Here is a 16,963-nt window from a genome sequence, read left to right on the forward strand (position 1 = left end):
GGGGGTGGACTCCCAGGTATTCAGGTGCCAGGGCCTTTCTTCATTCACCTTAATGTCCTTGAAAAATTAAATCATCATCCCCGCCTTAAAAACCAGAGAGGAGACTTCTGTGGCACAGAGAAGGGAGATGCAAGGATTTCCAGTTTTAGGGAGAGCTCCTCCCCTCGTGGCTGCACCCCAGGGTGATGGGGTCACTGTCCCTGTCCCCACGAGGCTCCTCTGCACCAGGATTTGCTGGGGGTTTGGGCCTGCCTGCCAGCAGTCCCTGCCCGGGGAACGTGCTCCCTGTGCAGCCTGCACGGGACAGGCGCACAGGCTGAGACCCGGAACAAACCCTTGGGAACAAACTGCAACGCTTTATTGGATCAGAGCAGCGTCTCAGAGAACAGAGCAGTGCCGGGGGCTGCACCCAGGGGGTCTCTGCCCAGCTGCGGCCACCCCCAGGCTGGGCTCACCAGTGCTTGATGACCCTGTTCCCTTCCGAGTCCTGCGTGAACAGCGGCTCCCAGCCCAGCTCCAGCTGCAGCCCCCGGGGCGGGCTGGCCCTCAGGGGGCTGGCCCTGGCCCTGTGGGCAATCACCCTGTTCCCCTGGGAGTCCTGGGAGAAGAGCTGCCGGCAGGGCCCCGCTGGGAGCTGGCCCCGCTCCCGGAGGGGCTGAGCCCGCGCCGGGCTCCGGGGAGAGCAGCAAACCCCTCTGGGAGCAGCCCCTGGGACAGGATTTGTGTCCTCAGCCCCAGCAGAGCCCGGCCCAGAAGGAGCTGTGCTCCAGGGCTGTGGTTCCCTGCCCCCTGAGGCCGCTTCTCCAGGAAATAACCAGCATTTCTCCGGGCCCTGGGAGCAGCTGCAGCAGCAGGAGTCCCCCCCAGCCCCACGGGAGGCTGTGCTCTGCCTCTGGGACTGCACTTGGAGCTCCAGGGCATCCAGAGGTGTTTTCCATGCCTGGGCTGTGCCCTGCAGCCCCTGCTCAGCTCCGGGGGGCTCTTCCCGGGCTCCCTCCAGCTGGGGCAAGGCCAGGATCTTCACAGGCCAGGCAGGCAGGGGAACCCCCGAGCCCTCACAGGCTTCAGCCGGGCTGCAGCGAGTCGGCCTGGAGTTTTCTTTGTCTCTTTCATCTGAAAACAGCAGGGAATTGGTGAAAGCAGACCCATTTCCCAGGGTTAACCGCCCCCACAGCATCGCTGCTGTCCCCTGTGTGTCCCTAGGGCCTGTCCCCAGCAGTGCCACCCCAAACCCTGATCCCAACCCCACAGGGATCCCCAGAGGCTGCTGGGAGCAGCACCCAGAGCTGCACCTTCAGCTGCCCAAAGTTACCAAAAACCCCAGAACTCCCCAGCTCTGCCCTGGCCTGACAGAGGCATCAAGTCCCACATTTCCCTCTGAAACCATTTCACCAAAATCCAAGCTTTCCCTCTGAAACCATTTCACCAAAATCCAAGTTTTCCCTCTGAAACCATTTCACCAAAATCCAAGCTTTCCCTCTGAAACCATTTCACCAAAATCCACGCTTTCCCTCTGAAACCATTTCACCAAAATCCACGCTTTCCCTCTGAAACCATTTCACCAAAATCCACGCTTTCCCTCTGAAACCATTTCACCAAAATCCACGCTTTCCCTCTGAAACCATTTCACCAAAATCCAAGTTTTCCCTCTGAAACCATTTCACCAAAATCCAAGTTTTCCCTCTGAAACCATTTCACCACAATCCAAGCTCCCAGTACCATCCAGCTCCTCCTCCCTGGGAGTTCCAACCTTTACCCTCTGCACCCCTAATGAACTTTTCTGCCCAGCGAAGCAGCCAGGAGGGGAGAGATGTGTTTGCAAGGCCGGAGGCTTGTGCCCAGGTACCTGCGTGGGGGCTGAAGAAGGTGGGGATGGTGGTTTGCCTGGAGCCAGGCTGTGGGAGCAGCACTGGGCTCTGCCTCCTCTCGGGAGCTCGGGTGGGTGCTCTGAGCCTGGTGCTCAGGGGCTGTGGGAAGAGACAAGGGGAAAATATTAAAATAAATATATTAGTAATATGAAAATAACACTAAACCGAAATATATTACTAACAAATAATATAAACACTATATTAAAATGCCATATAGTATTAAAAATCCTATATAAAATAATACTATAAAACTAAATATATTACTAACAAATAATATAAAACCCAACTCTACCCCTCTTCCACAGCTCCCACCTTCGTAACGCCGCATAAGTCACTATCGCTTGGTAATAATCATTGATTATTCACGGTGGTTAACAACTACCAAAGCAGCAGTCCTTTGGGCTGGGAATCCCAGAATAACTGGGGTGGAGGGCGATGTCCCAGCCCAAGCCCTGCGCAGGCAGGGTCACCTGGAGCAGGTGGCACAGGGACACGTCCAGGTGGGTTTGGGATGTCCCCAGAGGGAGACTCCAGGTGTCCCCGGGCAGCTGTTCCAGGGCTCTACCCCCTCAGGGAAAGAAGTTCTCGCTCGGGTTGTGTTTTATTTTACAGCCATTGCTCACGGTCCCCGAGCAGAGCCTGGCACCGTCCCCTGACCCCGGGGATATTCTGTGGGTATCCATGGGGATATTCTGTGGGTATCCATGGGAATATTCTATGGATATCCATGGGGATATTTTATAGATATCCATGGGGATATTCTGTGGATATCCATGGGGATATTTTATAGATATCCATGGGGATACTCTATGGATATCCATGGGGATATTTTATAGATATCCCTTAGGGATATTCTATGGATATCCATGGGGATATTTTATAGATAGTCATGGGGATATTTTATAGATATCCATGGGGATATTTTATAGATATCCATGGGGATATTCTATGGATATCCATGAGGATATTCTGTGGATATCCATGGGGATATTCTATGGGTATCCTCTGGGGATATTTTATAGATATCCATGGGGATATTCTATAGATATCTATGGGGATATTTTTTGGATATCCCCTGAGGATATTTTATGGAAATCCCCTGGGGATATTTTATAGAAATCCCCCGGGGACATTTTTTGGATATCCCCTGAGGACATTTTATGGATATCCCTTGCGGATATTTTATGGATATCCCTTAGGGACATTTTATGGATATCCCCCGAGGCCATTTTTTGGATATCCCCTGAGGATATTTTAGGGATATCCCTTAGGGATATTTCATAGAAATCCCCCGGGGACATTTTATGGATATCCCTTAGGGATATTTTATAGAAATCCCCCGGGGACATTTTTTGGATTTATGGGAGCCCCTCTCAGTTTTCCCTTCCCAGACTGACCGGGCCCCGCTCCCGCAGCCTCCCCCGCCCAGGGCGATGCTCCGGGGCCCACCGGAGGGAACCGCCCCAGCCCACCCGCGGGTTCCGGGGGTTCCCGGGGCTGGCCCGGCCCCCGGGCCTCACCCGCGCCGGGCCGCGCTTCAGCTCCGCCGTGTCCAGCCACACCCCGCAGGCCTCGGCCGGGGCCGCGCCGCCCCCGCGCCGCCGCCTCATCCCGGGCTCCCGGGGCGCGGTGCCGGATTGTCCCGGTCCGTTCCCGTTCCCGGTGCCGGATTGTCCCGGTCCGTTCCCCGGTTCCAGGTTTTCCCGGTCCGTTCCCCGGTTCCAGGTTTTCCCGGTCCGTTCCCCGGTTCCGGTTCCGTATTTTCCCGGTCCGTTCCCGTTCCCGGTTCCGGGTTTTCCCGGTCCGTTCCCGTTCCCGTATTTTCCCGGTCCGTTCCCGTTCCCGTTCCCGGGTTTTCCCGGTCCGTTCCCGTTCCCCGGTTCCGGTTTTTCCCGGTCCGTTCCCGTTCCCGTTCCCGGGTTTTCCCGGTCCGTTCCCGTTCCCCGGTTCCGGTTTTTCCCGGTCCGTTCCCGTTCCCGTTCCCGTATTTTCCCGGTCCGTTCCCGTTCCCCGGTTCCGGTTTTTCCCGGTCCGTTCCCGTTCCCGTATTTTCCCGGTCCGTTCCCGTTCCCGGTTCCGGTTTTTCCCGGTCCGTTCCCGTATTTTCCCGGTCCGTTCCCGTTCCCCGGTTCCGGTTTTTCCCGGTCCGTTCCCGTTCCCGTTCCCGGGTTTTCCCGGTCCGTTCCCGTTCCCCGGTTCCGGTTTTTCCCGGTCCGTTCCCGTTCCCGTATTTTCCCGGTCCGTTCCCGTTCCCCGGTTCCGGTTTTTCCCGGTCCGTTCCCGTTCCCGGTTCCGGTTTTTCCCGGTCCGTTCCCGTTCCCGTTCCCGGGTTTTCCCGGTCCGTTCCCGTTCCCCGGTTCCGGTTTTTCCCGGTCCGTTCCCGTTCCCGTATTTTCCCGGTCCGTTCCCGTTCCCGGTTCCGGTTTTTCCCAGTCCGTTCCCGTATTTTCCCGGTCCGTTCCCGTTCCCGTATTTTCCCGGTCCGTTCCCGTTCCCCGGTTCCGGTTTTTCCCGGTCCGTTCCCGTATTTCCCCGGTCCGTTCCCGTTCCCCGGTTCCGGTTTTTCCCGGTCCCGTTTTCCCGCTCGCGCCGGCCCCGCCCCCAACACGCGCTGCGCACGCGCCGCCAGCAGGGACGGTCCAATGGGAGCTAGGGGGCGGGGGCCAGATATGAGGTGAGACCACGCCCACAAAGCAGCCGGCGCTATATAAGGGGCGGCGGCGGCAGGGCCCGCTCAGAGCCGCGGGAGCGCGGCCGGGAGCGGGAGCAGCATCGGTACCGGCGGGCCCGAGCGGCCTCGGCTCTCCCCCAGGATCCACTGCGGGATGTCCGCAGCCGCCTGTTCCCAGCCCTGACCCCCTGCTGGGGCTCCCCATCGCACCAAGCTGTCCTCTCCCCGCGCTTTCAGACACCGGGCCGGGCCCATCCTTATCCCGCGGGGTAAAGGACAGGGCCCTGCCACTGCATGGACAGTTCTGGACAACGCCCTCAGCCCTACAGGAGGGGCCTGAAGTGACGTTAAATTGATTTGTCACCTTAGTGGCTTAAACAGCCTCACCTTGGTCTGTTTCCATGGTTTAGAGTCTAACGGGCCAGATGGCCTCTCCTTATCTCGTGCTGGGAGACCTGGCAGCCTCCCAGAGCCTTCCCCAGCCCTCCGGGCACACAGGACACTTTGTTCCAACTGTTTATTCAGATGTCAGCTGAACCCGTGTACCATTCTAAGAGCAAGCTGGAACTTAGGCTGGATTAAAAAAGCATTAAAAGCATCTCTTTCATTTCTATAGAAAGCACTTGCTGAGTAGCAGCTCCTGAAGCAGCATTCTTGAGGCTTGGGGCAGGATTTGGGCTGAGCTCACTTCTTCTTTACTCCTCCTTGAGGCTCAGCTTGTGCTTCACCCTCCGGGCCATGTAGGTGGCTGTGAGGACAGAGCAGGTGACAGTGAGCAGGAACAGGGCAGAGAAGTCGTGAGCCAGGTCCCGCTGCAGGGAGGAGTAGATCTCCCTCCTGGACTCGTAGTCCAGCACCACGGCCTCGATCTGCGCCAGCGTGCAGAGCACCAGGAACACGTGGAAGATCTGGTGGCTCTGCCCGAAGAAGTGGCACTTCCCAGGGAACCACTTCTCGGGGTAGGGATGGGAGAAGAAGAAGGCCCCGACGAGGAAGAAGAGCACCTGGCACTTGTGGTAGAGCAGGGCGGGGTCGGGGCGCGCCGAGGTGCAGATGCGATGGAGCACGGGGCTGATGTCCAGCAGGTAGGCCAGGCCCGAGGGCAGCTCCTGGCACAGGCGGCCGGGCAGCGGGCAGCGCGGGTGGAAGCGGAACTTGGCGTAGCAGGAGCCGGCGCAGGACAGCCAGGCCAGCGCCGCCGCCAGCGGCAGGAAGAAGCCCCGCACGCGCTGGTGCCAGCCGGGCTCGATGGCGTAGTAGAAGTGGCCCAGGGCGCTGCCGTACTGGTACACGGCCACCCCCACGTAGTCCATGAAGAAGAAGCCGTAGTGCCAGAACTCGGACTTGGCCTGCAGCAGGTGGGCGAGGCTGCTGAACGTCAGGTAGGTGATGGCGGCGGCCAGGATGATGAGCAGGGGCCGGGCGTGCGCGTCCTGCCCGAAGTCCACGCGCTGCCAGAGGTGCTGGAAGCGCAGCAGCAGCGCCAGGGCGGCCGCCAGGTGCGACCAGACGTTGATGGCCTCGTTGTGCTGCTGGAAGAGCGTGGAGAAGTAGTAGCGCCAGGTCTGGCGCACGGGCCGGTAGCCGCCGTGGATGTAGGGCTTCCAGAACACCGGCGGCACCTCGGCGCTGCTCACCGTGGCCGGGGACAGCGGCCCCAGCAGCTGCGGGAGCTGCCGCACGTTGAGGAACAGCTGGCTGAGCTTCTCCGTCACCACCGTGGCCATGGTGAGGCCAAACTCCTCTGGTGGGTCCTTGCTCTGCAAAGTTGCCTTTGGGAAGGAAAGGAAGTTTTGCTGTGGGGTTTTAGGAGGGGTTTTAACATAATAACCAACAAGCAGGGGGTGTTGAAACGCTCTGGTTGGGGATTTCCACCCTAGAATCCCCAACAACAGTGGCAGAAAGGAGGCTGAAGGGAGTTTTAAGAACCCCTGAGGTGCCTCTGCTGTGCGGGGAGCCCCGAGGACACGAGTCTGGGGTTAAATGACAAAAATGAACACACCAGGACACATCAGTGCCTGGCTCACCCCCTTCCCTGTAGTTTGGGAACTGCTAAACAAACCAAGCATCCCAAACAAACCTCCCACTCCAGATTCCCCCTCCTGTAAACTGTTTGCACTGTCTGTCCTTACAAATACCAACAAGTAACAGAGGCTGCCACTCCTGCATTTGGAGTTTTACCTCCTTTTTCCAGCTCCTGATTTTCCAAGCAGCTTCCCACGTCGCGGCCCTGTTGCACCACCAAAGTCCAGCAGTGTAATCTTAGTGAGCAGGATTCTCCATATTTACCTTTTGGAAGCTGCTGTCCTTACCCAGTGAAAGGCAGCCCTGCCAGCTTGTTTGGCCTTTTCGTAAAAACTTACTGAGATTCTTTACCTGCTCTTGCTCAGACAAGTCCTGAAGAAAACCTGATTCACGTCCAGCTCCAGTGCTGATCTGTGCCTCAACCCCGGGCAAGTGCCCTCATTTCAGGGACAGAAAAAACTCTTTAAAGTTTGGGAACAGGAGGAGGTGGGGATGGAACTGTTTGTTTTAAAAACCTCTGTAATTTCCTTATCAAAGTCAGGCTGTAACTCATTCCTGCCTGAATCCAAGGGTCACAGATGCAGAAAAAAAAAAAACCCAAACAGGCTCTTTGCTGCTCCATGTCCCTCCCAAATGCCCTTTGCCCACCTCGCCGGGTTAGAGGGGCCCCGCAGCCCCCCCGGAACCCTCCCGAAAAGCTGCGACTTTCTCGGGCTGCCAGGGAAAAACTCACCCCGTGAACTTCTTCCTGCTCTGAACCGCAACAGCCCCGAGTGCTGCCCCGGACAGAGGGCAAAAGCAGAACCTGCCCAGTTCAGCTGTTTTGACCGAAATTCCGCGGGCAGCTTGGAAGCAAACGCTGCCCGGAGAACTTGCCTCAGTGCCGGGGCTGCCTCCAGGCGCAGGGGAGGGGGCTCGGCTCAGCTCGACCCCGCTCCGGCTCCCAGAAGAGAAATTCCTGCGGGAAAGGCGGCTCGGGGAGATGCCGTGTCAGGAGCAGCGCGGAGCAGCCAAGGAAAGGGAGCGGTGTTTACTTCAGCTCCTCCAAAACTTGTCGGAGCAGGATTTAATTCTCCGAGCTCTTCCTAGCTACCGAGCCTTGAGCACCGCTCCGTTATGAAGGGAGCGCATCCTGGAAATCCTTCATCAGCCTCGTACTCCAAATAACACCCTCCACCTCCCCACGAGCTGTCGTAGCGCTGCCTCAGCCGCCTGGCGTTTCCTCCGCAGCGTTTCCTCTGCCCAGCAGCACCCACCCCTCCCGCTGGATTTTTCTGCCATGATAAAGACTCGCCCCCGGCTGTTTACATCCCTGTTTGCTCTCGCCACCCAGCGGCACAGCCTCCCAAAGCCTCCTGAAGCACAGACAAGCTTTCATTTTCAAACCACCACGGCTTCGCTCCGGCTCCGATCAGCCCCTGATCCACCTGAGCCCCCGCAGAGCAGCCCCAGCCCTGCCGACCCCGGCCAGCCCGGGGTGGTTCTCGCTCCCCTGGGCCGAGCAGGGTGGGGCTGAGCCGGGCTTTGGTTCCCTTTCCCTCGCCGTGCTCCCCGGGACCCCCGGCCCGGCCGCTGCAGAACGGACCCGTCCGGGCTGAACGGCCCCGGCCCCGCCGCTTCCTCCGCCCGCGGCTCCTCCCGGCCGGGGCGCCCGGGGGTCGCGGCCCCCGCAGCCCCCTGGAGCTGCTCCTCCTCCCTTTGCAGCCCCGACCCTGCTCTGCATCCCTCCCTCCCTCGGCAGCTGGAAGAAGCCTTTTTTTATTGTTTTATTTACCTGTTTCCAGCCCAGCTCTCCCCAGAGGGACCCCGAGTTCTGTTTTCCTGCCCTGATCATTCCCCTCCCGTACCCCCCCAGGTCACTGCTGTCCTCTCCCACCTCTCAAAATTCTTCCCAGGAACACTCGGAGACCCCAGAGCCGGCCCTGAAGCCCCGGCTGAGCCCAAGCTCGGCAGACACGTGAAGCAGAAGGGAGAGGAGGGAACAGAAGGCCCCGCGCCGAGCTCTGACAGCTCTGGCAAGCCTAAACCTCACATTTAGCATCGATTTGGGCTCCAGCACCATTTGGGGTTTGGCAGAGCTGCCGTTCTCCTCCCCCACGTTTGGAGAGAAGAGAAAAAACCCCACATGGCATTTGGGGCACTCTTTCCTCAGCAGGTAACTACATTAAAATGAAGATCTGGGGGGTTTGATTGCTGATTGTGCCTCATTTTGTACTCAGGAGCTGCTCCAGGGCTCTCTCCAGCCTCCATTAGGCCGTGCCAGGAGTTCAGCCTCTCTCCTGGGTGCACTCGCAAGCTTTGTCTCAAAGTTCAGCCCCGTTTTGCTGTGCTCAGCCCGCGGGGCAGACCCTGACCCCATTCTCGGGCAAAGTCTGACCCCATCCCGGGCAGAGCCTGACCCTACACCCGAGCAGACCTTGACCCCATTCCTGGGCAGAGCCTGACCCCACATCCCGGGCAGAGCCTGACCCCACACCCGAGCAGACCTTGACCCCCTTCCTGGGCAGAGCCTGACCCCACATCCTGGGCAGAGCCTGACCCCACATCCCGAGCAGAGCCTGACCCCACATCCCGGGCAGAGCCTGACCCCACATCCCGGGCAGAGCCCGACCCCATTCCCGGGCAGAGCCCGACCCCATTCCCGGGCAGAGCCTGACCCCACATCCCAAGCAGAGCCTGACCCCACATCCCAGGCAGAGCCCGACCCCATTCCTGGGCAGAGCCTGACCCCACATCCCGGGCAGAGCCCGACCCCACATCCCAGGCAGAGCCCGACCCCATTCCTGGGCAGAGCCTGACCCCACATCCCGGGCAGAGCCCGACCCCACATCCCGGGCAGAGCCCGACCCCACATCCCGGGCAGAGCCTGACCCCACATCCCGGGCAGAGCCTGACCCCACTCCCGTGTGCTCAGGTCACTCCCTCACTGCTGGGCGATGCCCAGGAGCCCCCACGCCCCAGCGCCGCCCCGTCTCTCCCCAGCAGAGAGCAGCACAGCCTCTCTCGTACCTCGAGCTGCCGAGCATCCAAAGCTGCTGGAAATCCCTCGCTCCAGGGCTGTGTCCCGCCGCTCCTCTCGCGGCTCAGCTCAGGGTGAGAACAGCTCGGCAGAGCCCGCTGGGAATACGGGAAAAGCTTCCCGAAGTGAGGCTCCTTCTCCATCACACCCCAGACCACAGTCCAGGACTCTGAGTCCCTTAAAAAAACCAATTCTCTATGGATTTTCCATCTTCAGGTGCTCCGGGTGTGGAGTGAAACTGAAAACAAACCTGGGAGCCAAGCCAGGATCAAGGCCAGAGGAAGGACTGAGACCAGTGCCCCCTCCACAGGGTGTTTTTGGGGGAGGTTGGTGGTGCCTGTTCACACCCCCAAGGGCAGCCCAGATACCTGTGGGCAGCCCCAGGGGAAGGGTTTGGGGTGCAGCACAGCGATGCTGTTCGAAATCCAAGTCATCTTTCCTGAGCCCCTCCCATCTCTCCCAGCCAGAAGGAACGAACAGATCAGGCTGTGGGCAGGTGCTGCTCTGCCCCGGCACACCTGGGGACACCAGGACAGAAATGGTTCTTCTCCCCAGAGCCTTTCCCCTTGGGGCAGCCGACCCTCCCAGCAGCCACAGGGCCCTGCCGCTGTCCCCCCCAGAGCCCTGGCCAGTCCCCTCAGCCCTGGGCAACAAGGGCCGTTTGTTGGGATGGCCCAGCAGCACAGGGAGGTGGCTCAGGGCCCTGGGACACAAACAGCCCGCAGCCGACACGGGCTGAGGCGTCCCACAAGGCTCCGATTGTCACAGGCACAGGACAATGGCAGGCTCTGGCCCTTTGCACACACCCAGCCCTGGCTCCTGAGGAAGGCAGGCGGATAACAGCACTGTGCAGCTTTATTGAGTCACTCGGTTACAGCAGGATTTGAGCAGACTGGACAGTCAGAGATTTTTGTTTGAAGTGTAACAGATATTCAGCATGGAACAGTTACTACAGATTCCTTGCACAAAGGTCTTACAGAGCTGATACAGTACTCGCCATCAACCCAGGAGCGAGTGCACTGGCGTAGAAAAGGATGCAACAAGAAGAAAAAGCTACACTGGAAAGACAACACTTTAGAAAAGTGACACATGGAAGGTCTCCCCTCTAGCCCCCAAAGCAAGTGTACAGTTTGGATCTAATTTTACAGTTCTACATCAGTTTCTAAGAAACGTAAAAAAAAAAATATATATATAACCGAACCAAAACCAAAGAGAAAACCACTGGCCAGTACAGTCTTTGGATATTGGAGGAGGGGGAGAGTCAGTTTCCAGAACAGAGTCAGTCGGTCTCGGCCTCGCCGGGGTCTTTGCCCTCTTTGTTCTTTCGAACCTCTTCCACGTGCTTGTCCTGAAAAACAGCAGCGGGAGCGGTGAGCTCCAGGGACAGGAGGCTCCAGGGAAGGGAGCGAGGGGCACAGGGGGCACGGGGTGGGGCAGAGGCTGCCCCAGCTCCATCCAGCCCTCACAGAGCTGGAATGCTGCAGAGCCTTTTGCAGATTCCATAACCAGACTGTGCCACCGCAGCCCTCCCGCCCTGCTCAGGGCAGCCTCCTGCTGTGCAGGTTTTCTGGGGGTTTTCACCTACTTTTCCCAGCAGGGAGCAGGGACAGCTCCCTCTGGCAGGGCTCCACACCCACCTTCTCCCGCAAGCGCTCCAGCTTGGCAGCCATTTGTGCCTCACGGTTCTCTTTGTTGGCTTCCATTTTGTGGGTCAGCTTCTCCTCTGCCATTTTGCTGAAGTTGTTGTTCTCCTCGATGGCTTTCTGCAGCACCTCCTTCTCGTGCTCCCGCTTCTCCGCCAGCTGCTTCAGCACTTCTGCCTCGTGGGACTGGCGAGACACGGGCCAGGCTGTGAGGGCACGGCAGGGGAGCCCCACGGGGCTGCCCTGGCTCCTCGGAGCATTTTGGTGCTGCAGGACACAGCTCCTGGGGCTCCCCCACCCTCCCACAGAGCCTGCACTTCACCGCCACATCTACCAGCAAAGCTCCCTTTCTGACACTACTTGCAGATGTTGTTAAATGGGATTTTTCTGGAGAGGGAACACGGATTATTTTTGATGTTAATGCTGGAAGAACTTTCCTTGAAGATCCTCCCTTCTCAGAGTGGTGAATCACTGAGATTCAGGTCAGGCTCACTTCAATCAAAGCCTCGCCACCCTCAAGGGCTCCAGGCTGCACCCCCAGCCACATCTTTCATCAGTCAGACAATTTATTCCCCAACTTCTCATTACAGACTCACTGCTGCATTTTCTGGGAGAAAATTCATCTGTTCTGGTGTTAAAAGACAAGAAAAACAGCTTCTTCCTGAAAGCTGCCCCTCTCAGCTATGTTCCCTCCCAGTTTTTCCTCAGAATCTCTTTGGAAACAAAACCATGACCATAAAGCTTCCTAAGAGTCCCAGGGATTTCATTAATAATACTCAATTTGCCATAAAAAACCTGCTTATCCCAAGGAACAAATAAAAAAAGAGCCCCAACCCCCCCCAAAACTGGTGGAGCAGAGCTCACTTCAGCTGCTCCAGATTTACCTTGCGTCTCTCCTCTGCTGCTTCCAACTTCTTCTGGATCTCCTCCAACGACACATCCTTCTTCTTCGGGGGAGACAGAGGGAACTCTGCCACGGCTTCTTTCGAGCGGGGGCTGAGGATCAGCTCAAAGGCCTGCCCAGAGGCTCGCTTCTCCAGCTCCTTCACTTGGATGTCTGGGAACGGAGGGGGAAAAAGCCACAAAAACGAGTATTTTATGCAGGAATGGGCTCAGGAGACGTTAAAAACAGCCTTCCAAAATTCAGCACCACCAAGTTCCCTGAGGAAGGGCATCCAAGACAGGAGTTTTGTCTTCAGTGTAGCAATACTGTTAAAAAAACGTGGAAGTTTCCTTTGCAACCCTTCCTTGATCCTACATCACCCAAGCACCTCCTGTTTTAATTTAGCCCTCAACAGCCCAAGTGGTGACAACAAATCAAAAATCATTCTCCCTCCAGTGACAAACCTGAGGATGAAATTCCAGGCGTTTGCCTGCAACCTGAGAGAGCCAAGAAGGAAAAACCCAATTTTTGGAGAAATCTGCAGGCAGGGCTCTCTCCCCCAGCCCTGCACGGTGTCAGCTGCACCGCGTGGTCCCCGAGATGTCTCGGTGACAGCCAGCTCTGCTGAGAGAGCAGATGGCTGCAGGGAGCTGCAGCCCATCTGCTGCCAGACTCCTCTTTTGGGGTGTTTTCACAACCACCCAGCTTCAACAGCCTCACCCGAGATGGGAGAAAAACCTGGTGACAGCAGCTTATTTCACTAGATTTCGTTTTTAAGTTATTCCCGAGGAAATTAGGAGGCAACAACAACAACAAAAAAAGAGAGATAAGAGCATTTAGAGAATTTAGCACAGAATTCTACCTACCAGAAGTAGCCATGGCCAAGAAAATCAAACTCCAGAAGCCGAGCCTGGGAGAAGGTCAGTCAGGTGGGTTCCTAGGTAACAAAGAGATGTGCCTTTCAACAGCCAGCACAGGGATCCTGCTCCTTCTAACAAAAACTGCTAAACAGAATTAGAGCTGCCGAACAAAAGGCAGACTAGGTAGGTCACTGCAGGCAGTGATTCCAGGCATTTCGTGGAGCTGATGGACAGTGCTGGGAATACTGGAGAGCTTATGGAGTTACTGGCGTTGCAAGAGCTGTGTGATATTCGAGCATCTTCAACCTGTTTTATTCCACCTTAAGGTATTTGAACAAAGACCCTCGTCCTACCTCGCTGCTAGGGGGATTTCACTGCTCTCACACATGTAAAAAAGAGCTCGCCTAACAAAAAAAATGACGCACCACAGGGCAGCACAGCCAGGATTCCTGCCACTCCCGACGGATCTGAAATGTGCGCAATCGAGCTCATTTAAAATTCGGTTTTAATTGCGCAGCTCAAGTCAGATGCTTCACACCGCGGCAGACAGCGAGGGCGTACACCGCCCAGGACACCTCGTGAAAACGGGGCGCGGTTAAAAAAATGACAGAAAAAGGTCTAGAATCCATTAAAAAAAAAAAAAAAGGGGGAAAAAAATAGAAGGTTTTTTTTTGGGGGGGGGGTAAGGAGCGCGGATCGGGGGCCGGGCGGGGCCGGGGACCGCGCGCTCCCGGCCCCGCCCCGCCGCGGCCGCAGCCAATCGCCGCCGCGGCGGCAGCGCAGGCCCCGCCCCCGGCCCGCCCCCGCCCCTCCAACCGCACCGAATTCAAACCGCCGGGGAGAGCGCGCGCGCGCCCGCGCGAGGGGGCTCGAGGGAGGGGGCGGGGCCAGCGCCAACATCCGGGCACCTGCCGCCCCCCGCCTCAGGTGCGGGGCCGCCCCCCCCCCACACCCACCCACCCACCCCGCCTCAGCCCCTCAGGGGCGAGGGGGACGGGGAGCGCCGGGCAGCGACACGGGGACAGCGGGCTCCGGGAGGGTCCCCACAGCTCGATGGCGCCGGGGCGCGGCCGCCCGGATACCGCCCCTTCCCCACTAACAATGGCGGGGAGGGGAGGGGGCGCCGCTGCCGCGGGTAGGGCGTCGCCCCTCGCTGAGGGACAATAGCCACCCCCTTCCCCTCCGCGATCGCGGCGCGGGGGGAACGGGGGCACACACAAGGAATCCCCCCCGCATTGTCTCCCTTCCCTTTGTCACCGCAACGCTCCAAAACCGGGCGGCGACGCGCTGCCCGCGAGCGGGGACAAAAGCGACCCCCGCCCCGAGCGCCCGAGAAGCGCCGCGCAGCGCCCCCTCACCTGAACACCCACCCCCCCGGGACCCCCTCCGCCGCCCGTATCAACGGGGCGCCGGAGCCCCGTGAAGCACCGACACTTCCCCTCGCCTTCCACCGCCTTCTACGAGACGCGGACGGTGGGGCGGCGGGGGGGACGCCCCGCGGCCGGCCCGGCCCGGCCCGCCCGTGCCCGCGGCCCCGCCGCGCACCCACCTGCCCGCGCCGCCGCTCCGGCCACACTCCGCTCGCGCCCGCCCCGCCGCGCACAAAAGCGCCAAACAAAGGCACGTGACCCGCCCCGCCCCGCCCCGATTGGCCGAGCCCGCCGGCACGTGCCGCCCGCCGGGGGGGAGGGGGGGGGGGGGCTCGCGCCCACCGCCCCTCACGAACGCGCCCCCCCCCCCCCCGCCCCCGGCCGCGCGGGGCACGCCGGGAGTTGTAGTTCGCGCCCCCCCGGCGGGGGGCGGTGGCCCCCGCGCTCGGCCCGGGCCGGTCTCGGGGTGCGGGGACGAACCGCGACGCCCCCCGGCCCTCAGGGACCCCCCGGCACTCGGAGCCCCGCGCTGGGATCCCGCTCCTGCCCCCCGAGCCGCTGGGATTCCCTTTGTGTCTCACCCCTGCGGTGGGGCGGACAGGGGCGTCAGGCCCGGTGCTGCGGTCAGGGGTGTCCGGCCTGGCGGGAGAATGGTCAGAGCGCAGCTCTGGCTGGGATGACCAGAGCTGTGGCCACCTCATGGACATGGTCACCCAGAGCCACAGTCACCTCATGGCCATGGTCACCCAGAGCCGTGGTCGTGTTAGATCCCTGGTCACCCAGATCCCTGGTCACCCAGATCCATGGTCACCTCAGATCCCTGGTCACCCAGATCCATGGTCACCTCAGATCCATGGTAACCCCAAATCCATGGTCACCTCAGATCCATGGTAACCCCAAATCTATGGTCACCTCAGATCCATGGTCACCTCAGATCCATGGTCACCTCAGATCCATGGTAACCCCAAATCTATGGTCACCTCAGATCCATGGTAACCCCAAATCCATGGTCACCTCAGATCCATGGTCACCTCAGATCCATGGTAACCCCAAATCTATGGTCGCCCAGATCCATGGTAACCCCAAATCCATGGTCACCTCAGATCCATGGTAACCCCAGATTCATGGTAACCCCAAATCCATGGTCACCTCAGATCCATGGTAACCCCAAATCTATGGTCACCTCAGATCCATGGTAACCCCAAATCCATGGTCACCTCAGATCCATGGTCACCTCAGATCCATGGTAACCCCAAATCTATGGTCGCCCAGATCCATGGTAACCCCAAATCCATGGTCACCTCAGATCCATGGTCACCTCAGATCCATGGTCACCCCAAATCCATGGTCACCTCAGATCCATGGTAACCCCAAATCCATGGTCAACTCAGATCCATGGTCACCTCATGGCTATGGTCACCCAGAGCCATGGTTACTTCAAAGCCATGGTCACCCAGAGCCGTGGTCACCACAAGATCATGGTCACCACAAGATCATGGTCATCTTAGATCCATGGTCGCCTCAAAGCCATGGTCACCTCAAGATCCATGGTAACCCCAGATTCATGGTCACCTCAAAGCCATGGTCACCCAGAGCCATGGTCACCACAAGATCATGGTCACCTCAAAGCCATGGTCACCTCAGATCCATGGTCACCTCAGATCCATGGTCACCTCAAAGCCATGGTCACCCAGAGCCACGGTCACCTCAGATCCATGGTAACCCCAAATCCATGGTCACCTCAAAGCCATGGTCACCTCATGGCCATGGTCACCCAGAGGCGTGGTCATGTCAGATCAATGATAACCGCAAATCCATGGTCACCTCAGATCCATGGTAACCCCAGATTCATGGTCACCTCAGATCCATGGTAACCTCAAAGCCATGGTCACCCAGAGCCGAGGTCACCACAAGATCATGGTCGCCTTAGATCCACGGTAACCCCAGATCCATGGGCAGCTCCGAGGCATGGCCACAGATCTTCGTGCTATGGCTACCTCACTGGCCTTGAGACCTCGGTCGCCTCGGAGACATGGTCACCTAGGTAAGGGCATGGCCACCTCAGGGCCACCATAACTTCAGGGCTCTTGGTCATCATCAAGATGAGCCCCGAGCCCCTTTGGTCATCCGAGGGTCACAGCCACCACGGGAGAACCCCACGGAGGGTCTGCGGCCCCACAGTGTTTGGGGGCCAGGCCACCCTCTCCTTCGGGGTGACACCCAGCCGCGCCGACCCCGTGGGACGGGCACGGTGGCTCCGTAGGGATCTGCCCTGGGAGCGTTCCCCTGCCCAGGACAGCGCCTCTGGAAGCGTCTCCCTCCCAGACGTGCTCCCAACAGGCTGACTCCGCGCCCACGTGTTCCACACGAGCGAATGCCGTGCTGCCTTCCACACCAAGAGGCAATCCACGCAAAAGGCAGATGGGCACACAGCAGAAACCCCCGCTACAGCCCCAGCCCAGCAGCCTCCACGCCCTCAATCCCAAAAAAAAAAGGACTTTTCTGGGACACCCCCCCTTGCCGTGCACCCCCTTAAACCCAAAGACTTCGCACCAAAAAGAAAGGGATCCTACCTTGCGGGAGGTTAATATTGTGACAGAAAGGCAGGAAGCTTTCAAAACATG

At 58.9% G+C, this 16,963-nt stretch overlaps 3 protein-coding genes and 1 long non-coding RNA gene across 7 annotated transcripts; 1 reads left to right on the plus strand and 3 right to left on the minus strand.

Moving 5' to 3' along the window:
- Positions 1-313: 313 nt before the first annotated feature.
- AUNIP (aurora kinase A and ninein interacting protein) lies at positions 314-4,431 on the minus strand. The gene is made up of 3 exons (XM_068172384.1): positions 3,266-4,431; positions 1,847-1,967; positions 314-1,113 (listed from the first exon to the last, which is right to left on the minus strand). Exons 1-3 carry the CDS (start codon positions 3,476-3,478, stop codon positions 452-454), a joined length of 996 nt encoding a protein of 331 aa, XP_068028485.1. The 5' UTR covers positions 3,479-4,431; the 3' UTR covers positions 314-451.
- A 610-nt stretch (positions 4,432-5,041) lies between these two features.
- On the minus strand, positions 5,042-6,314 carry PAQR7 (progestin and adipoQ receptor family member 7). The gene has a single exon (XM_068172663.1). The coding sequence runs from the start codon at positions 6,264-6,266 to the stop codon at positions 5,235-5,237; it is 1,032 nt and encodes a 343-aa protein (XP_068028764.1). The 5' UTR covers positions 6,267-6,314; the 3' UTR covers positions 5,042-5,234.
- A 65-nt stretch (positions 6,315-6,379) lies between these two features.
- Positions 6,380-10,665, plus strand: LOC137462386 (uncharacterized). The gene is made up of 2 exons (XR_010993681.1): positions 6,380-8,719; positions 9,800-10,665. It is a non-coding gene; the product is annotated as an uncharacterized lncRNA (long non-coding RNA).
- Positions 10,421-16,963, minus strand: STMN1 (stathmin 1). Of its 4 annotated transcripts, none has more exons than XM_068172667.1 (5): positions 16,913-16,963; positions 12,976-13,046; positions 12,111-12,283; positions 11,221-11,412; positions 10,421-10,931 (listed from the first exon to the last, which is right to left on the minus strand). In XM_068172667.1, the coding sequence occupies exons 2-5, from the start codon at positions 12,986-12,988 to the stop codon at positions 10,863-10,865; spliced, it is 447 nt and encodes a 148-aa protein (XP_068028768.1). In that variant the 5' UTR covers positions 12,989-13,046; positions 16,913-16,963; the 3' UTR covers positions 10,421-10,862. The 4 variants fall into 4 exon arrangements, with proteins under 4 accessions (XP_068028768.1, XP_068028767.1, XP_068028769.1 ...); XM_068172666.1 differs by lacking the exon at positions 16,913-16,963 and adding an exon at positions 14,519-14,598; XM_068172668.1 differs by lacking the exon at positions 16,913-16,963 and adding an exon at positions 13,395-13,675.

The sequence above is a fragment of the Anomalospiza imberbis genome, chromosome 25, assembly GCF_031753505.1.
Source record: "Anomalospiza imberbis isolate Cuckoo-Finch-1a 21T00152 chromosome 25, ASM3175350v1, whole genome shotgun sequence".
Classification (NCBI taxonomy): domain Eukaryota; kingdom Metazoa; phylum Chordata; class Aves; order Passeriformes; family Viduidae; genus Anomalospiza; species Anomalospiza imberbis.

Coding starts and splice junctions, on each gene's coding strand:
- AUNIP (XM_068172384.1), bottom strand. CDS start 3,478: ATGAGGCGGCGGCGCGGGGGCGGCGCGGCCCCGGCCGAGGCCTGCGGG. Junction 1,968..3,265: donor GGCTGCGGGAGCGGGGCCCG/GTCAGTCTGGGA, acceptor CTCTTCCCACAG/CCCCTGAGCACCAGGCTCAG. Junction 1,114..1,846: donor CTTCTTCAGCCCCCACGCAG/GTACCTGGGCAC, acceptor TGCTGTTTTCAG/ATGAAAGAGACAAAGAAAAC.
- PAQR7 (XM_068172663.1), bottom strand. CDS start 6,266: ATGGCCACGGTGGTGACGGAGAAGCTCAGCCAGCTGTTCCTCAACGTG.
- STMN1 (XM_068172665.1), bottom strand. Junction 11,413..12,110: donor CAGCAGAGGAGAGACGCAAG/GTAAATCTGGAG, acceptor GTGTCTCGCCAG/TCCCACGAGGCAGAAGTGCT. Junction 10,932..11,220: donor TGGAGCGCTTGCGGGAGAAG/GTGGGTGTGGAG, acceptor GCTGTTTTTCAG/GACAAGCACGTGGAAGAGGT.